The sequence below is a fragment of the Schistocerca piceifrons genome, chromosome X (genome assembly GCF_021461385.2).
Source record: "Schistocerca piceifrons isolate TAMUIC-IGC-003096 chromosome X, iqSchPice1.1, whole genome shotgun sequence".
Taxonomy (NCBI): domain Eukaryota; kingdom Metazoa; phylum Arthropoda; class Insecta; order Orthoptera; family Acrididae; genus Schistocerca; species Schistocerca piceifrons.
In genome coordinates this window covers 439,286,039-439,302,989 of record NC_060149.1, presented here as the reverse complement: position 1 = coordinate 439,302,989, position 16,951 = coordinate 439,286,039, and the positions used below count along the sequence as shown (strand labels likewise).

Genomic DNA, 16,951 nt, shown 5'->3' with positions numbered 1-16,951 from the left:
CATCGCTCAGTCTTTTGAAATTTCTCGCGCCGCTGGAGCGAAAATTGAGGCATGGGGCAACGTCGGGGAAATACAACCTCTGTGTGATGTTGATGAAGTGTGTGGCGTGTTCCCGCCGGCCGACATGGCCGCAGTATGCTCCCAAGCACAGCATCAGCCTAACCATAAACAAACCTCTAAGAAACTGCAGCAAAACCCACGGCAACTTCCTTTATGTCCGCGGTGTTTTACGAAACATTCATGAGAAGATTGTCCACAACGTTGGGCCGTGTGTCACAAATGCAAAAAAAAAAAGGCTCATGTGTCATCTGTTTGCAAATCCAACCATATACATGATGTTCATGAACATGAAGCTGATTCTATTTCTGTGTTCTCTTTCAATTGCACTTCTTCCCTTTCAGGGAAGTTATTCCTCACTGTCCAAATACTTGGTCGAGATGTTCGCATGCAGGTGGATACTGGTTCTGCTGCCACTATCATCAATTCTCAGACGTATCTTCAGTTGGGTGCTCCAATCTTGTCACCTATCACTAGGCAATTACAGACTTACAATAAACAGAAGATTTCTCTCTTGGGACAATTTGATGCTGAGGTATCTTACAAATCTGTTGTTCGCACTGTTCCCATATCTGTGGTTGACCATAGTAACGTGGAGAATATTTTTGGTTTCGATACCCTTCGCATTTTTGGGTTCTCCATAGATGACTCTGTCAATATCGCCTCTGATGCTATTCCTTATGCTCATTTTCATCCCTTTTTTCTCCTGGGTTAGGCCATGCAAACAACTTTGAAGCTCATATCACGCTCAAACCCACTGCTCCGCCTATGTTTTTTCGGGCCCGGCCCATTCCTGTGGCCCTTCATGATCAGGTCAAATGGGAGCTGGATCATCTCACTGCTTCAGGGGTCTTGCTTCCTGTCACTTCCAGTGAGTGGTCCTCTCCTGTCATCGTTGTTGCTAAGCCAAATGGTGATATTCATCTCTGTGGCGATTTCAAAGCCACTGTAAATGCTCAATGCCTTATCGACACTTACCCTATGCTTCGACCTGAAGAATTGTTCACTAATATTGCTGGAGGCCAGTGTTTTTCTAAACTTGACCTGTCAGAAGTTTATCATCAACTTCTTCTTGACGCTGCTTCCCGGCAGTTTCTGGTCCTTAACATGCCTTTTGGCCTCTATCAATACCAACGATTGCCATTCGGGGTTGCCAGTGCCCCTGCTCTCTTTCAGCGATTCTTGGAACAATTATTGCTCACTGTCCTTGGGTGAATAAATTACCAGGACGACATTGTTGTCACTGGCTCCAGCACTGACGAACATCTTCAAAATCTCTGCACACTTTTTCATGTCTTACAGACTGCCGGTCTTAAGTGTTATCTTCAGAAATCAAAATTTTTTCAGGCATCTATCACATACTTGGGGTTTCAACTCTCTCGGGATGGTATTTGTCCGCTTCAGCAAACTGTCGTTGTGATCGATGCCCTTCCTCGCCCTACTTCTGTTAAAAAACTGCAGGTCTTCTTGGGGAAAATAGCATACTATCACAAGTATTTACCATCTGCTGCTTCGGTGGCTCAGCCGTTGCATCGCCTGTTGCATAAAAACGTGCCTTTTCACTGGTCCATGTCATGCGATGCGGCTTTCCAGAAATTGAAGACTGTGCTGAAACAGGCCCCGTGCCTGGCTACTTATCTACCTGGCCAACATCTTGTTCTTGCCACAGACGCCTCTCAATACGGGGCCGGTGCAGTCCTTGCGCACTGTTTTTCTGACGGTTCTGAACAACCCATTGCTTATGTCTCCAAAACGCTCACGGATGCCCAACAAAAGTATTCTCAAATTGAAAAAGAAGCTTTGGCCATTATTTATGCTCTTCATAAGTTTGGTGTTTTTCTCTATGGACCCAAATTTCATCTTGTTACGGATCACAAACCACTTGTTTCCTTGTTTCATTCATCAACGTCACTTCCCGACAAGGCTGCACACCACCTCCAGCATTGGGCTCTTTACTTGTCTCATTTCAATTATGAGATTCATTTCCGGCCAACGGCTCAACATTCGAATGCTGATGAACTGTCTCGCCTTCCCATGGGTCCTGATCTGGCATTCGATAGGGACGAACTTTTGTGTTTCCACCTGGATGTTGCCGAGCAGCGGGTTGTGGACGGGTTCCCCATCACCGGAGACCAGCTGGCGGCTGCTATGGGTTCTGACCCTACCCTCTCCCGGGTAGACTGTATTCAGAAGGGTTGGTCAGATTGTCCATCCACTAAGACTTCTGATCCGTTGCAGAACTACTAAGCTTTGTGTTACCGCCTCACGGCTAGGGATGGTGTTATCCTCCTTTCCACCAAAAATGCTTCGCCGCGTGTTGTGGTACCTGCGTCTTTGCGTGCTTCAGTCTTGCGCCCCCTTCACCAAGGGCATTGGGGTGTCTCTCGCACAAAATCTCTGGCGTGCCATCATGTGTACTGGACTGGCATCGACTCTGAAGTCGCACACATGGGTGCTGCCTGTGGCCCTTGTGCGTCACAGGCCGCCACCCCGAAGTTATCTTTGTCACCGTGGCCTTCGCCTGAGAAGCCCTGGGAGCATATTCATGCTGACTTTGCGGGACCTTTTTTAGGAACTAATTGGCTTTTCGATATTGATGCCTACTCTCACTTTACTTTCATTGTCCGTTGCACGTCGCCTACCACCACGGCAACCACCAATGCTCTAGCTCGCATTTTCTCTTTGAAAGGCCTTCCCTCTACTCTTGTTACTGATAATGGTCCACAATTTGCCTCTTCTGATTTTGCAGATTTTTGTGTCTGTCACGGTGTCATGCATGTCACGGCCCCTCTGTTCCATCCACAGTCAAACAGTGAGGCTGAATGACTGGTACGCACATTGAAGGCTCAGATGAGGAAGCTCCTGACTTCTTCTGCTGCTGATGATGCGCTTCTCCAATTTCTGGCTTCTTACCGTTTCACCCCCATGGGCAACCACAGCCTGGCTGAGCTCTTACGTGGCCGACAGCCCCGCACGCTATTTCGTCTTCTGCAGCCTTCCACCTCACGGCCGTGGGTGCCTTCGCTTGGCCGGTTCACCACCGACGACCTTGTATGGGTACAGGGATATAGCAGGCGGCCAAAATGGAGTCCTGGCCAATGCCTGTATGAAATCCAGACAGACACGGGTGTTGCAGTGCGTCATTCGGACCAGCTTTGGCGTTGTGAGCCGGCAACGCCTGTTCTGGATGCCGCTACACCACCTTCGGCTCTACCTGACACTCGGGATATTGGAATCTCTCATTACTCACAACGCAGTCCTCTCACCATGATATTGGTGCCAGCACAAGAACTGACACCACCAGGAGACGTGCCCATGCAGGAACCAGATGACCAACTGAGCAACTCTACTCGCCTCCTTCTCATACGAACACCGACACATCATCCATGTCTCCTGTTATAACAACCGGACTTGCCGCAATGGGCACATTGGTGAACAGGGCCCAGCAGATTCGACCCCCATGTCTCCTGTCATCTCGACCCATTATCATTGGCGACACTTCCATCCATACAGGGAAGCCCCCTCCTCGAGACTTTAACACCAGTCAAACAACACCTATGGACGTTAGCCATCTACAGGCCACCTCCATCAAGACCTGTGCAAAAAACTTCAAAGGGGGGAAAAGTGTTGTGACTCACTGATCTTTCAAAGTGCCGCCGTGCAGTTACGCGCGTCCTCTACATGCAGCGCTGTCTGCCAGCCATGCAGCAGCAGCGCCACCTAAGCGGCCAGCCAGCCAGCGGCCGCTAGACTTGGACTCAGTTATGATATGACTGTTAAAGTGTACACAGGTCTTACTCTGTTTACTTGATCTGTGACTTTCATGTATTGTGTCTTCCTTGAAATATATTTGTTCAACTTGAAGTTATAACAAGGTTGTGCCACAAATTTCTCTTCTCCCCAATTCTGTTCAACACCACCTCATTAGCTATGTGATCTACCCATCTAATCTTCAGCATTCTTCTATAGCACCACATTTTGAAAGATTCCATTCTATTCTTATCTAAACTATTATTCATCACATTTCACTTCCATACATGGCTACACTCCATACAAATACTTTCAGAAACGACTTCATGATACTTAAATTTATACTCAATGTTAACAAATGTCTCTTCTTCAGAAAGGCTTTCCTTGCCATTGCCAGTCTACATTTTATATCCTCTGTACTTCAACCATCATCAGCTATTTTGCTCCCCAAATAGCAAAACTCATCTACTACTTTAAGTGTCTCATTACCTAATCTAATTCCCTCAGCAACACCTGACTTAATTCGACTACATTCCATTATCCTAGTTTTGCTTTTGATGATGTTCATCTAATATTCTCCTTTCAAGACACTGTCCATTCTGTTCAACTGCTCTTCCAGGTCCTCTGTTGTCTCTGACAGAATTACAATGTCACTGGCAAACCTCAAAGTTATTATTTCTTCGCCATGGAGTTTAATTCCTACTCCGAATTTTTCTTTTGTTTTCTTTAGTGCTTGCCCAATAACCAGATTGAATAACATCAAGGATAGGCTACAAACCTGTCTCACTCCCTTCCCAACCACTGCTTCCCTTTCATGCCCCTTGACTCTTATAACTGCCTTCTGGTTTCTGTACAAATTGTAAATAGCCTTTCGCTCCCTGTATTTTACCCCTGCCACCTTCAGAATTAGAAAGAGAATACTCCAGTCAACATTGTCAAAAGCTTTCTCTAAGTCTAAAAATGCTAGAAACATAGGGTTGCCTTTCCTTAATCTATCTTCTAAAATAAGTCATAGGGTCAGTATTGCCCTCATCTTTTTACCTACTTGATCCTCTGCTGCCTTCACTACTTCATTCCTTAGAGATACCCATTCTTCTTCTACTGTATTTCTTTCCTCCATTCCTGTCCATTGTTCCCTTATGCTGTCCCTGAAACTCTCTCTAACCTCTGGTTTAGTCAGTTTATTCAGGTCCCATCTCCTTAAATTCCCACCTTTTTGCAGTTTCTTCAGTTTTACTCTACAGTTCATAACCAATAGATTGGGGTCAGAGTCCACATCTGCCCATGGAAATGTCTTACAATTTAAAACCTGGTTCCTAAATCTCTGTCTTAACATTATATAATCTATCTGAAACCTTCCAGTATCTTCAGGCTTCTTCCATGTATGCAACCTTCTTTCATGGTTTTTGAACCAAGTGTTAGCTATGATTAAGTTGTGCTCTGTGCAAAAGTCTACCAGGTGGCTTTCTGTTTTATTTCTGACCCCCATTCCATGTTCACCTACTATGCTTCCTTCTCTTCCTTTTCCTACTATTGAATTCCAGTCACCCACAACTATTGAATTTTCGTCTCCCTTCACTATCTGAATAATTTCTTTTATCTCATCATACATTTCATCAATCTCTTCGTCATCTGCGGAGCTAGTTTGCATATAAGCTTGTACTACAGTGGTAGGTGTGGGCTTCGTATCTATCTTGGCCACAACAATGCATTCACTGTGCTGTTTGTAGTAGTTTACCCACATTCTTATTGTTTTATTCATTATTAAACCTACTCCTGCATTACCCATATTTGATTTTGTATTTATAACCCTGTATTCACCTGACCAGAAGTCTTGTTCCTCATGCCACCGAACTTCACTAATTCCCACTATATCTAACTTTAACCTATCCATTTCCCTTTTTAAATTTCCTAACCTACCTGTCTGATTATGGGATTGGACTTTCCACACTCCGACTCGTAAAATGCCAGTTTTCTTTCTCCTGATAACAACGTCCTCCTGAGTAGCCACCGCCCAGAGATCCAATTGGGGGACTATTTTACCTCCGAAATATTTTACCCAAGAGGATGCCATCATCATTTAACTATACAGTAAACTATACAGTAAAGCTGCATGCCCTTGGGAAAAATTACGGCTGTAGTTTCCCCTTGCTTTCAGCCATTCGCAATACCAGCACAGCAAGGCCGTTTTGGTTAGTGTTACAAGGCCAGATCAGTCAATCATCCAGACTGTTGCCCCTGCAACTACTGAAAAGGCTGCTGCCCCTCTTCACAATCTACACGTTTGTCCTGCCTCTCAACAGATACCCCTCCATTGTGGTTGCATCTGCGGTACGGCTATCTGTATTGCTGAGGCACGCAAGCCTCCCCACCAATGGCAAGGTCCATGGGCCATGGGGGAGGGGGGGGGGGGGTGTTATATCAATATAAGGGGCAAATTCAGTAATGGTATCATCCTATTGAATCATGTAATAACTTTGATTAACAATATGTCAGATAACTGCAAAACTGATGAAGTCAGGCAAACCATTTGGTTTAGACAATGCATACTTCCGTAGAGGATTGCTGGGTTTCATGTAAAATTCTTTGGTTCCTGATTTCTTAATTAATTGCTTATTTGGATAACTAAGTGCACTATCTGATTTAGAAAAATTAAAGTAACAAAAGCATATTGTCAAATCTGGAAAGTAAACAATCTTGAAAGTTCAATAATTAAAAGTTTTTTATGTAGGTCATAAATGTTACTGAATTTTTGAAGAAAGTGAACAGTTTACTGGCAAGAGTGAAATTAAGGCTCTCCAAAGAGCTATGCATTTTTATGAATGAACAGTTATTAGTTCATCACATTTTCATGACCTCATGACATGGGAACAAATTTCAGTTACAAATGTATCTTTAACAAAATGTTTTATGGAAAACTGTCTATTCCATTGGAATTAGCAGCACTCAAATAATCTAGTGAACTATGAACTTTAATGATGTATTGCTGAGATAGATCTGCCTTCGTAGCAGGGACCCAGGTTCGATTCTCAGCACTACCAGGGATTTTTCCTGGTGGGAGAAATGGTATGGGGTGTACTTAGCCTCAAAAGGCTACCTGAGGAGCTTCTCAACTGATTAGTAACAGTTACAAGGTTAATAAACCTGACAACGACTGGGAGAGTGGTGTGCTGACCACATGCCCCTCCATATTGTATCCAATGATGCCATGGGAAAGGATGACACGATGGTCAGCCAGGCCTGATTGGCCTGTCTAGAGCCAGAATACAGATCTTTACCTGTACCTTACTACCTTTATATGAATTTTGACACGTCTGCTACTAGTTTGGCAATTAAAATGGGAAAAATTAGTTATCTAAAGGAGTAGAATGGTAGCAAATAGAGTAACTCCATGTCATTGCATTACACTTTGCTCCAATCACAGGTGGTGCTTGGGAAGAGCAACTGTCAGTAAACCTCTTTGTGTGCTTGAATTTCTTTGATTTTTCCATCATGGTCACTTCACAAGATGTATGTAGGAATAAGTAATTAATTGCCCAACACATTTTGGAATGTACTCTTCATAAATTTCAATGGTAAATCTCTCTGTGATGCTGAAAGTGCTTTCTGTAGTGTCAGCTGAATGAATCCATGACAACATGCACTGCTCTTAACAATTTTTGGACATGAATTATATGACTTATGTGCAGTATACAGATATTGTACTTTATTATATTGCAAAATAAATCATAAATTCTAATTACAATCAGTGATTTTTCTTTCGCTTGTGCCTTTGTCCCACTGCAGGTACACAGGGTCAGCATGGTTAACTGGATTTGGCAATGTTAGATTAAGGGGTGACCGGATGCCCTTCCTGCCGCCACATGATGTGGCATGTACCCCAACTGCCTGCGACTAGTGGAATCCATGGAATAATGCGAAAGTGTTCAGATGTCTGCGAGCCATGTAACTGAGGCGGGACGTGGGGATCAGCCCGGTATTCACCTATGGGGATGTGGAAAACCACATCCAGACTGGCTGGCACACCGACTGTCATCATAAATCCGCCGGGCGGATTCCATCCGGGGCCAGCGTGCCTACACAAGTACACGAAGCAGCGCATTAACGCTCTTGGCTAACTTGGCGGGTCTAATTACAATCAGTGATTGCCCTCTAAATTTACATTAAAACATAAAAGGAGGAAGGGAGATTAGAGTTTAATGTCACATTGACAATGTGGACATTAGAGATGGCACTAAAACATAGTAAAAAGAAAAGTTGAACATGAAAGTACTCACCATTTCATCATCATATACTCTGAGGTTAATCTCTTTCTGGCGTGCACGGTGCAATATTTCTGCACAATCCATGCTAGGTGTTATCTTGATTGTATCAAAATACATAGGATTGAGGACTGTGTTCCCATTTTCCTTTATACCTATGTGGACAGATACAGATATACCATGTGAATAGCTCTCATAGCTAGCAATATCATTATGTATACAAATTGAATACTGACTGTATTTCAAGAGTCTAAATTAGTGATGAATCATTGACAATCTCTTACGCAATGGTAAACAGTACCTAAGCAAAAGAAGTACGATATCAATAATCTATTATTGTTCTGATATACCGTCACTTGATCAATATTCCAACTCACAGTGGCGGCATTGGCATCTGTGTAACTGATATTTCCACATACAGTGGCTGTGACTCCACATGTCATAGCAAAAATGCCAGATGCGGATGGATATTGGTCTGCTACAGGAAATACTTATCCAGCACAGTGGCTGGATCAGCAATTTGTATCTTCCCATTGAAGCTTATGTTACACTGATATCCAAATATAGGTGTTACCTCAGTCTTTGGATTTTGACTTGGATTTGGCATCCTGTCTGTGTGTTTTGTTAAAGAACACATACATAGGAAACCCACTACCACTAACAGATACATACAGAAGGGACACACATAACTCTCTAACTCTCTAACTGCAAAACAGCAGAGCTTCAAATGTAACAAAGTTCCAATCTACAATAACAGAGAAAGTGGCGAATGAAGCTGACTGCAAATTTCTTCATGACTTTCTTGCTTTAGAAAATGGGAAAGGGTAGCTTCTCTAATTACTTGAAACTTTCTCTCTTCCAGATACATAGCTCACTTCCAACATAAAATTGGATGCATACTAGAACAATTAACTTATGCTTCTTCTGATGATGGTCTGTCTTTTGCACCACCAGACTTTCCCAGACTGTGCCTGAAAAGACTGGAAACTGAGAGGGACATTGTTGTTGTTGTTGTTGTCTTCAGTCCAGAGACTGGTTTGATGCAGCTCTCCATGCTATTCTATCCTGTGCAAGCTTCTTTGTCTCCCAGTACCTACTGCAACCTACATCCTTCTGAATCTGTTTGGTGTATTCAACTCTTGGTCTCCCTCTTCGATTTTTACCCTTCACGCTGCCCTCCAGTACTAAACTGGTGATCCCTTGATGCCTCAGAATATGTCCTACCAACTGATCCCGTCTTTTAGTCAAGTTGAGCCACAAATTTCTCTTCTCCCCAATTCTATCCAGTACCTTCTCATTAGTTATGTGATCTATTCATCTAATCTTCAGCATTCTCCTGTTGCACCACATTTCGAAAGCTTCTATTTTCTTCTTGTCTAAACCAGTTATCTTCCATGTTTCACTTCCATACATGGCTACACTCCATACAAATATTTTCAGAAGCAACTCCCTGACACTTAAATCTATACTTGATGTTAACAAATTTCTCTTCTTCAGAAAGGCTTTCCTTGCCATTGTCAGTCTACATTTTATATCCTCTGTACTTCAAGCATCATCAGTTATTTTGCTCCCCAAATAGCAAAACTCCTTCACTACTTTAAGTGTCTCATTACCCTCAGCATCACCCGACTTAATTCGACTACATTCCATTATCCTCATTTTGCTTTTGTCGATGTTCATCTTATATCCTCCTTTCAAGACACTGTCCATTCAATTACAATGTCATCAGCGAACCTCAAAGTTTTTATTTCTTCTCCATGGATTTTAATTCCTACTCCGAATTTTGTTTTCTCTACTGCTTGCTGAGTATACAGATTGAATAACATCGGGGATAGGCTTCAAACCTGTCTCAGTCCCTTCCCAACCACTGCTTTCCTTTCATGCCCCTCAACTCTTATAACTGCCGTCTGGTTTCTGTACAAATTGTAAATAGCCTTTCGTTCCCTGTATTTTGCTCCTGTCACCTTCACTATTTGAAAGAGAGAAAGCTTTTGACAATGTTGACTGGAATACTCTAAGTCTAAAAATGCTAGAAACATAGGTTTGCCTTTCCTTAATCTATCTTCTAAAATAAGTCATAGGGTTAGTATTGCCTCACATTTTCCAACATTTTTACAGAATCCCAACTGATCTTCCCTGAGGTCGGCTTCTACCAGCTTTTCCATTCGTCTTTAAATAATTCGTGTTAGTATTTTGCATCCACGGCTTATTAAACTGATAGTTGGGTAATTTTCACATCTGTCAACACCTGCTTTCTTTGGGATTGGAATTATTATATTCTTCTTGACGTCTGAGGGTATTTTGCCTGTCTCATACATCTTGCTCACCAGATGGTAGAGTTTTGTTAGGCCTGGCCCTCCCAAGGCTCTCAGTAGATATTGGAATTTTGTCTACTCCCAGGGCCTTGTTTTGACTTAGGTCTTTCAGTGCTCTGTCAAACTCTTCATGCAGTATCATATCTCCCATTTCATCTTAATCTACATCCTCTTCCCTTTCCATAATATTATCCTCGAGTACATCGCCCTTGTATAGACCCTCTATATACTCCTTCCACCTTTCTGCTTTCCCTTCTTTGCTTAGAACTGGGTTCCCATCTGAGCTCTTGATATTCATACAACTGGTTCTCTTTTCTCCAAAGGTCTCTTTAATTTTCCTGTAGGCAGTATCTATCTTACCCCTAGTGAGATATGCCTCTACATCCTTACATTTGTCCTCTAGCCATCCCTGCTTAGCCATTCTACACTTCCTGCCAATCTCATTTTTGAGACGTTTGTATTCCTTTTTGCCTGCTTCACTTACCGCATATTTATATTTTCTCCATTCATCAATTAAATTCAATATATCTTCTGTTACCCAAGGCTTTCTATTAGCCCTTGTCTTTTTACCTACTTGATCCTCTGATGCCTTCACTATTTCATCCCTCAAAGCTACCCATTCTTTTTCTGTTGCATTTCTTTCCCCCATTCCTGTCAATGGTTCCCTAATTCTCTCCCTGAATGTCTCTAGAACCTCTGGTTCTTTAAGTTTATTCAGGTCCCATCTCCTTAAAGTCCCACCTTTTTACAGTTTCTTCAGTTTTAATCTACAGTTCATAACCAATAGATTGTGGTCAGAGTCCACATCTGCCCCCGGAAATGTCTTCCAATTTAAAACCTGGTTCCTAAATCTCTGTCTTACCATTATATAATCTATCCAAAACCTTCCAATATCTCCAGGTCTCTTCCATGCATACAATCTTCTTTCATGGTTCTTGAACCAAGTGTTAGCTATGATTAAGTTGTGCTCTGTGCAGAAGTCTACCAGGCAACTTCCTCTTTTATTCTATACCCCCAATCCATATTCACCTACTACATTACCTTCCCTTCCTATTGCTACTATTGAATTCCAGTCACCCATGACTATTAAATTTTTGTCTCCCTTCACTATCTGAATAATTTCTTTTATCTCACCATACATTTGATCGATCTCTTCGTCATCTGCGGAGATAGTTGGCATATAAACTTGTACTACTGTGGTAGGCATGGACTCTTGTCTATCTTGGCCACAATAATGTGTTCACTATGCTGTTTGTAGTAGCTTACTTGCACTCCTATTTTTTATTGATTATTAAACCTACGCTTTCATTGCCCCAGTTTGATTTTGTATTTATAACCCTGTATTCACCTGACCAGAAGTCTTGTTCCTCATGCCACCGAACTTCACTAATTCCCACTATATCTAGCTTTAATCTATCCATTTCCCTTTTTAAATTTTCTAACCTACCTGCCTGATTAAGGGATCTGACATTCCATGCTCTTATCCGTAGAACGCCAGTTTTCTTTCTCCTGATAACAACGTCCTCCTGAGTAGTCCCCGCCCAAAGATTTGAATGGGGGACTACTTTACCTCTGGATTATTTTACCCAAAAGGAAACCATCATCATTTAACTATACAGTAAACTATAAAGTAAAGCTGCATGCCCTTGGGAAAAATTATGGCTGTAGTTTCCCCTTGCTTTCAGCCATTCACAATACCAGCACAGCAAGGCCGTTTTGGTTAGTGTTACAAGGCCAGATCAGTCAATCATCCAGACTGTTGCCCCTGCAACTACTGAACAGGCTGCTGCCCCTCTTCACGAACCACATGTTTGTCTGGCCTCTCAACATATACGCATCCGCTGTGGTTGCACCTACGGTACGGCTATCTGTGTCGCTGAGGCACACAATCCTCCCCACCAGTGGTAAGGTCCATGGTTCATGGGGGTGGGGGTGAAGGACCTTGGGACCTTAAGGAGTTTTAAGAATAGGTTTGCACTGGAAGGCATAGCAAATTTGCTTTAATGTACTTTGAAATTATTAATGTGCTAAAGGGGGATACAAAATCAACAGTCTTCTGTAATTCATAACTGCCTTCATGTTTTTCCTTTATTTTTCTTTGCTAAATTCTATCAGTCTTTGTAGTCATCAATTTTCATTTAATAACTATTTACCTAATAATGTTTTTCTATTTTTTATTGAAAATTATAGGAATTTACTCCACAGTGATCTTAAATTGTGAGTGAGCTGGTTCACAGAAGATTGCCAATTTTAATTAGAAAATTTTTAAAAATATTTTTATCAGTTACATGGTTCTTACAATTTAATAGAAAGCATTTTGGCTTTTGTTGCTTTCACCTGCTATGATACTAACCAAAATATGTTAAAATGAACTTAGCTCGACAGCCTTTTAATATTTATTGTTAGTAATGGCTAGCATCCCTTAGTAAATGCTGGGAATTCATTCATTTGACTGTAGACACCATTTGTATCTTACAGAAGCAAAGGAACTTCACAGCCTATCACCACGTATTTTTTTGAATCTAATAAACATAAGGTATTTAAAATGGCCCAGAATTTGCGCACTAAAAAGTTTGTTAGCTGAAGACTCAGTCACCACTTCATCAAACTGAGTTGTTCTTGTGGTGGTTTGCCCCTTCCATTTAATTAGACAGGAAAACAAAGATTCATTACTTGTTACATAATACAAGACACAGTCATACAGACTAGTGCTCTCCAAATGATGAATGGAGGTTAATACAGCAAAGAACCAACTAAGGATGCAAAATTCACATAAGGAACCAGTTCCAGCTGGGTTATTCAGCTGGCACATGTAAGTTACTGCATGCAGTTGACATGGGTGTCATTACTTCCTTCCACTCACTGACCTCTGTTATTTTTCCATATTTGTGGAAGTTTGTTATGTCTTGTGCATTATTGTGCATGTGACAAATCTGCTTAATAATTTGTTATTTGCCAGAGACAACTGCTGTATCTCTGGACTCAATGTTGGCAACATATCAAGCAATTATCTAGTGGATTGGCTGGGCAGAAATCAATAAACCTCACACCAAGACCAAACCATGGTGGATGATGTCCTTGACCCATATCTACATAGCACTGGCAGTGCACTACCGAATTGGCTCTGCTCTGCATGTTGCTGCCTAGATATTACGTCCCTTACCCACAGCTCAACCAGCTCAACCTCAGCAACTGAAATAAGCATATCACTGTCATTATATTCTCCACTGTTTGTACTGAAGGAAAGTTGAGAAGGCATGCTCATGCTGCTAGCGATTGCAAAATTGTGAAAGTTTGTGGGTGTTATTTTTACAACATGAGCAAAATTCATCTTTTTCTGCAACTGTAGCATGGGCAAGGGTAGACAAGCCACACAAAGGAAAGCAGACTTTGTGAAGGAGCCATCAGCAGTTCTGCTCAATGAACTCATTGATTGCCTCAAGCAGACTTCAGTACACCAGTCCCTCCTCCACATATCCAGTGCAGAGGCACAGGATGGACTGAACTGTATGACAAGATGTTGAACTGCTACATCTCAAACTTGGTGTCAAGTCTGTTGATTCAGAAACCATGGTTGAGATACAGGCAGTGAGCATGATTGACTTCATGGCACTTAAGGGCACTGTGGCTGTCCACATTGTTGCAGTGCCCAAGAAGAAGAAGAAGAAGAAGAAGAAGAAGAAGAAGCCACAAAAGTAGCATGACAAGACAACCAAGGCACTCTTCTGGGAGGTGCCTTGGATTTGTGATGAGACAGCACTCCAAGAAGGGCTGCTAAGAGCTGATTTTGTGGATGTGGCACTCAAGCTGTACAACCAAACCAATAAAAAGAGGCCACCACTGTTTGTCATCACTGTGCAAAGGGACAGCAACTTCAGCTATGTCTTCAAGCAGCAGAAGCTCTTGGGCTTCCCTGTCAAAGTGGAAGCTCTGCCCCCATACTTGGACCCTAAGCCCCAGTGCTTCAGGTGCCCAGGAGAAAGCCACATAGTTAAGTACTGTCACAATGCCCAGAGGTTCATCAAGTTCTTAGTTGAGCAACTGTGTGTAGAGTTTGCACATTACCTGAATTCTGAGACAGAAGAGCAGCCTGCCCCCACTGAGAGGGAGGGAGGGAGGGAGGGAGGGATGGGATCACCAACCAGGAGGCACCTGCCTTCACCTTCAGTGCTCAGCTAACAGGATCACCCAAACTGCTCCTCCAACTGGGCTAACCAAGAAGACATCAGCCATTGCAGTCAGCCCACCATGAGTGGCAGCCAGCATCCAGCAGAAGCAGCAGGGCAAGATGGGTAACATCTGCAGCAAAATTCTTATACATATCAGTTGCCTGAGGGGTCATCTTGCAGGGAGCCTGAGCCACACCATCGGAGCTCCCCCACCACTTAGTCACCAGCACAGAAGCAAGGCTGCCTCAGCTCATAATGCAGCCTAGCTGGGCAACACAGATGAGGGAGCTGCAACCTACCCAGGGCCTGCTGCTGAGTCCACACACCCACTGATGCGGTAATACATCACAGTAGTGATGTGCCCACAGCAGCACATAGTACAGTCACATCAATTTGGACTGACATCTTTACGATGAACTTGGGCAGTGATGTTGGTACCAGGAAATTGCATTATACCTGCCACTAACATAACCCTAACCGTGCAGGATATGTCACAAATGACAAGCCAGTCCACCAACTGCCTTTACTACACATCCTGATTGTCACAAAAATTTTCCTCCCAGGATGCTTGCCATGGCAGTTTTTTCCTTCTACCATTAAACAAGCTTTTTCTTAAAACATTTCTGTCCAGTGGGCCCACATTAGTTGGTGATGTCACCCATTTGTATGTATAAGATCACAGACCCAGATGAAGCTTTGTGCAGATGTGTTGCCTGTCGATCAATTGTTTCACATCACATTTTTCTACAGAGAGAACGTAAATATGCCTAGAACAACAGACTATCCTGCTGAGTGTGAAGCGCATGCTGACATTCGATTTCTTCATGTTGACGGGTTCCACTTGATTTCATGCAGCCCACATAATGCAACTGTTATGCATGGCAGTGAAGTGTTGCAATGGTGCAAGAACTTTGAAGCTGGAAAGCCAGACATACAGATGTTCATGATTCAGGCAGTCAGGGAAGTAAGCAAGTGTCAACTGATATCTTGTTTAGTGAGTGTATCTGGCTATTTGAGAAAATCTTCTACAAATGGCAATTCAGAACAAAGAAAGAGGAATGTTGTCATAAGACATTGTCTGTCTTCATGACAATGCTTGGTCACATACAAAAGCTGCAACAAAACTGTTACTGTAGCATTTTAGATGGGAAGTGTTTGCTCACCCACCATACAGCCTGGACATAGCTCCCTCTAATTTTCATCTCTTTGCTCACATGTACTGCTGCCTGTGATGACAGCATTTTGGTACAGACAATGAGCTGAAGACTAGCATAGAAAACTGACAGACAGCAAAGGTGGCTGTCTTCTATGGTGAGGGTACTGGAAAGTTGGTGCCACGCAATGACAAATGTCTTAAATCAGATCAGTGACTATGTAGAGAAGTAGGTGGAAGGTGTAACTAAATATTGCAAATAAAACATTTTTGACTTTCACTGTGGTTTCCATTTCATGACTGATTGGACCTTGGGGGGGGGGGGGGGGGGGGTGAACCTTGCACTAACCCTTTTGCAGAGGTTAGTGGTTGCAGCAGAAATTTTTGAGATGGTCAACATGTTAGTGCAAATGTGGAGGTGCTCCACAATCTCTGCCTACAACCGTAACTACTGATGCCCTGTTGTTAATCAGACTTTGTCTTTGCACTGCCCTTGTGATTATTTCTACACTAGTCTAGGACAATCATGCCTTGCAAACAGAGTTGTCTGTTAGTCACTGAGACTGAACAATTCAATGACGTTTTTTCTTATATATGTCTATAAATCAGTAACTGATGTAGCTGATTATTTAGACAAAATGAAATTCCATAATTGAGTCCTTAGGATAGAAATGGGAAATAAAATGGGATAGAATGAATATTGACTGAAGTAATAAAAGCAGTTTCAAAGAAAATAACACACCCATAGTCTGCAATAATAAAATAGTCATTACATGAAGGATGCTTTCCAAATGTTATGAAATATGCAGAGCTGACGTCACTTTACATAAAACAGGTCAAAAGAGGACATAGAGCAATTATTGCCTACTGCTCTTCTTCATATATTTTTGAATTTCTTCAAAAATTTGTTGCTAAACACAAATAAAAGTTCTTACAAAAGTTCAGTTTCACAGTAAAAAGTCAGAAAAAGAAAACAACTCTAGAAACTCATAATTATTTTAGGGCAGAACATTAGCTGCTCTTTTAATTAATAAGAAAGAATCACAGGAATTTCCTGTGTCTTCCAAAGGCATTCAGCAGTGTGAGCCACTTTTCAATGCTCTAGTTCTGACAGATTCAATACCCCAGCTTCATGAAGATGATCTAGTTTGAGCTTAATGGCCATTCACAGGGAGACCGGAAGCAGACTTGCCCAACAGAAATGGTGTACTGCATCTGCATTTAGAGAAATATGCACCCTAAAAT

General features: G+C 42.3%; 1 protein-coding gene across 2 annotated transcripts in view; it reads right to left on the bottom strand.

Annotated features, from left to right (window-relative positions):
* The window catches only part of LOC124721337 (glycine dehydrogenase (decarboxylating), mitochondrial), a 308,726-nt gene that overhangs the window by 89,985 nt on the left and 201,790 nt on the right, over positions 1-16,951 (bottom strand). For both annotated transcript variants that reach the window (XM_047246255.1, XM_047246254.1), the window contains exon 8: positions 8,085-8,224. In XM_047246255.1, coding sequence (XP_047102211.1) covers positions 8,085-8,224 — 140 coding nt within the window. The remainder of the gene's footprint in view (positions 1-8,084; positions 8,225-16,951) is intronic.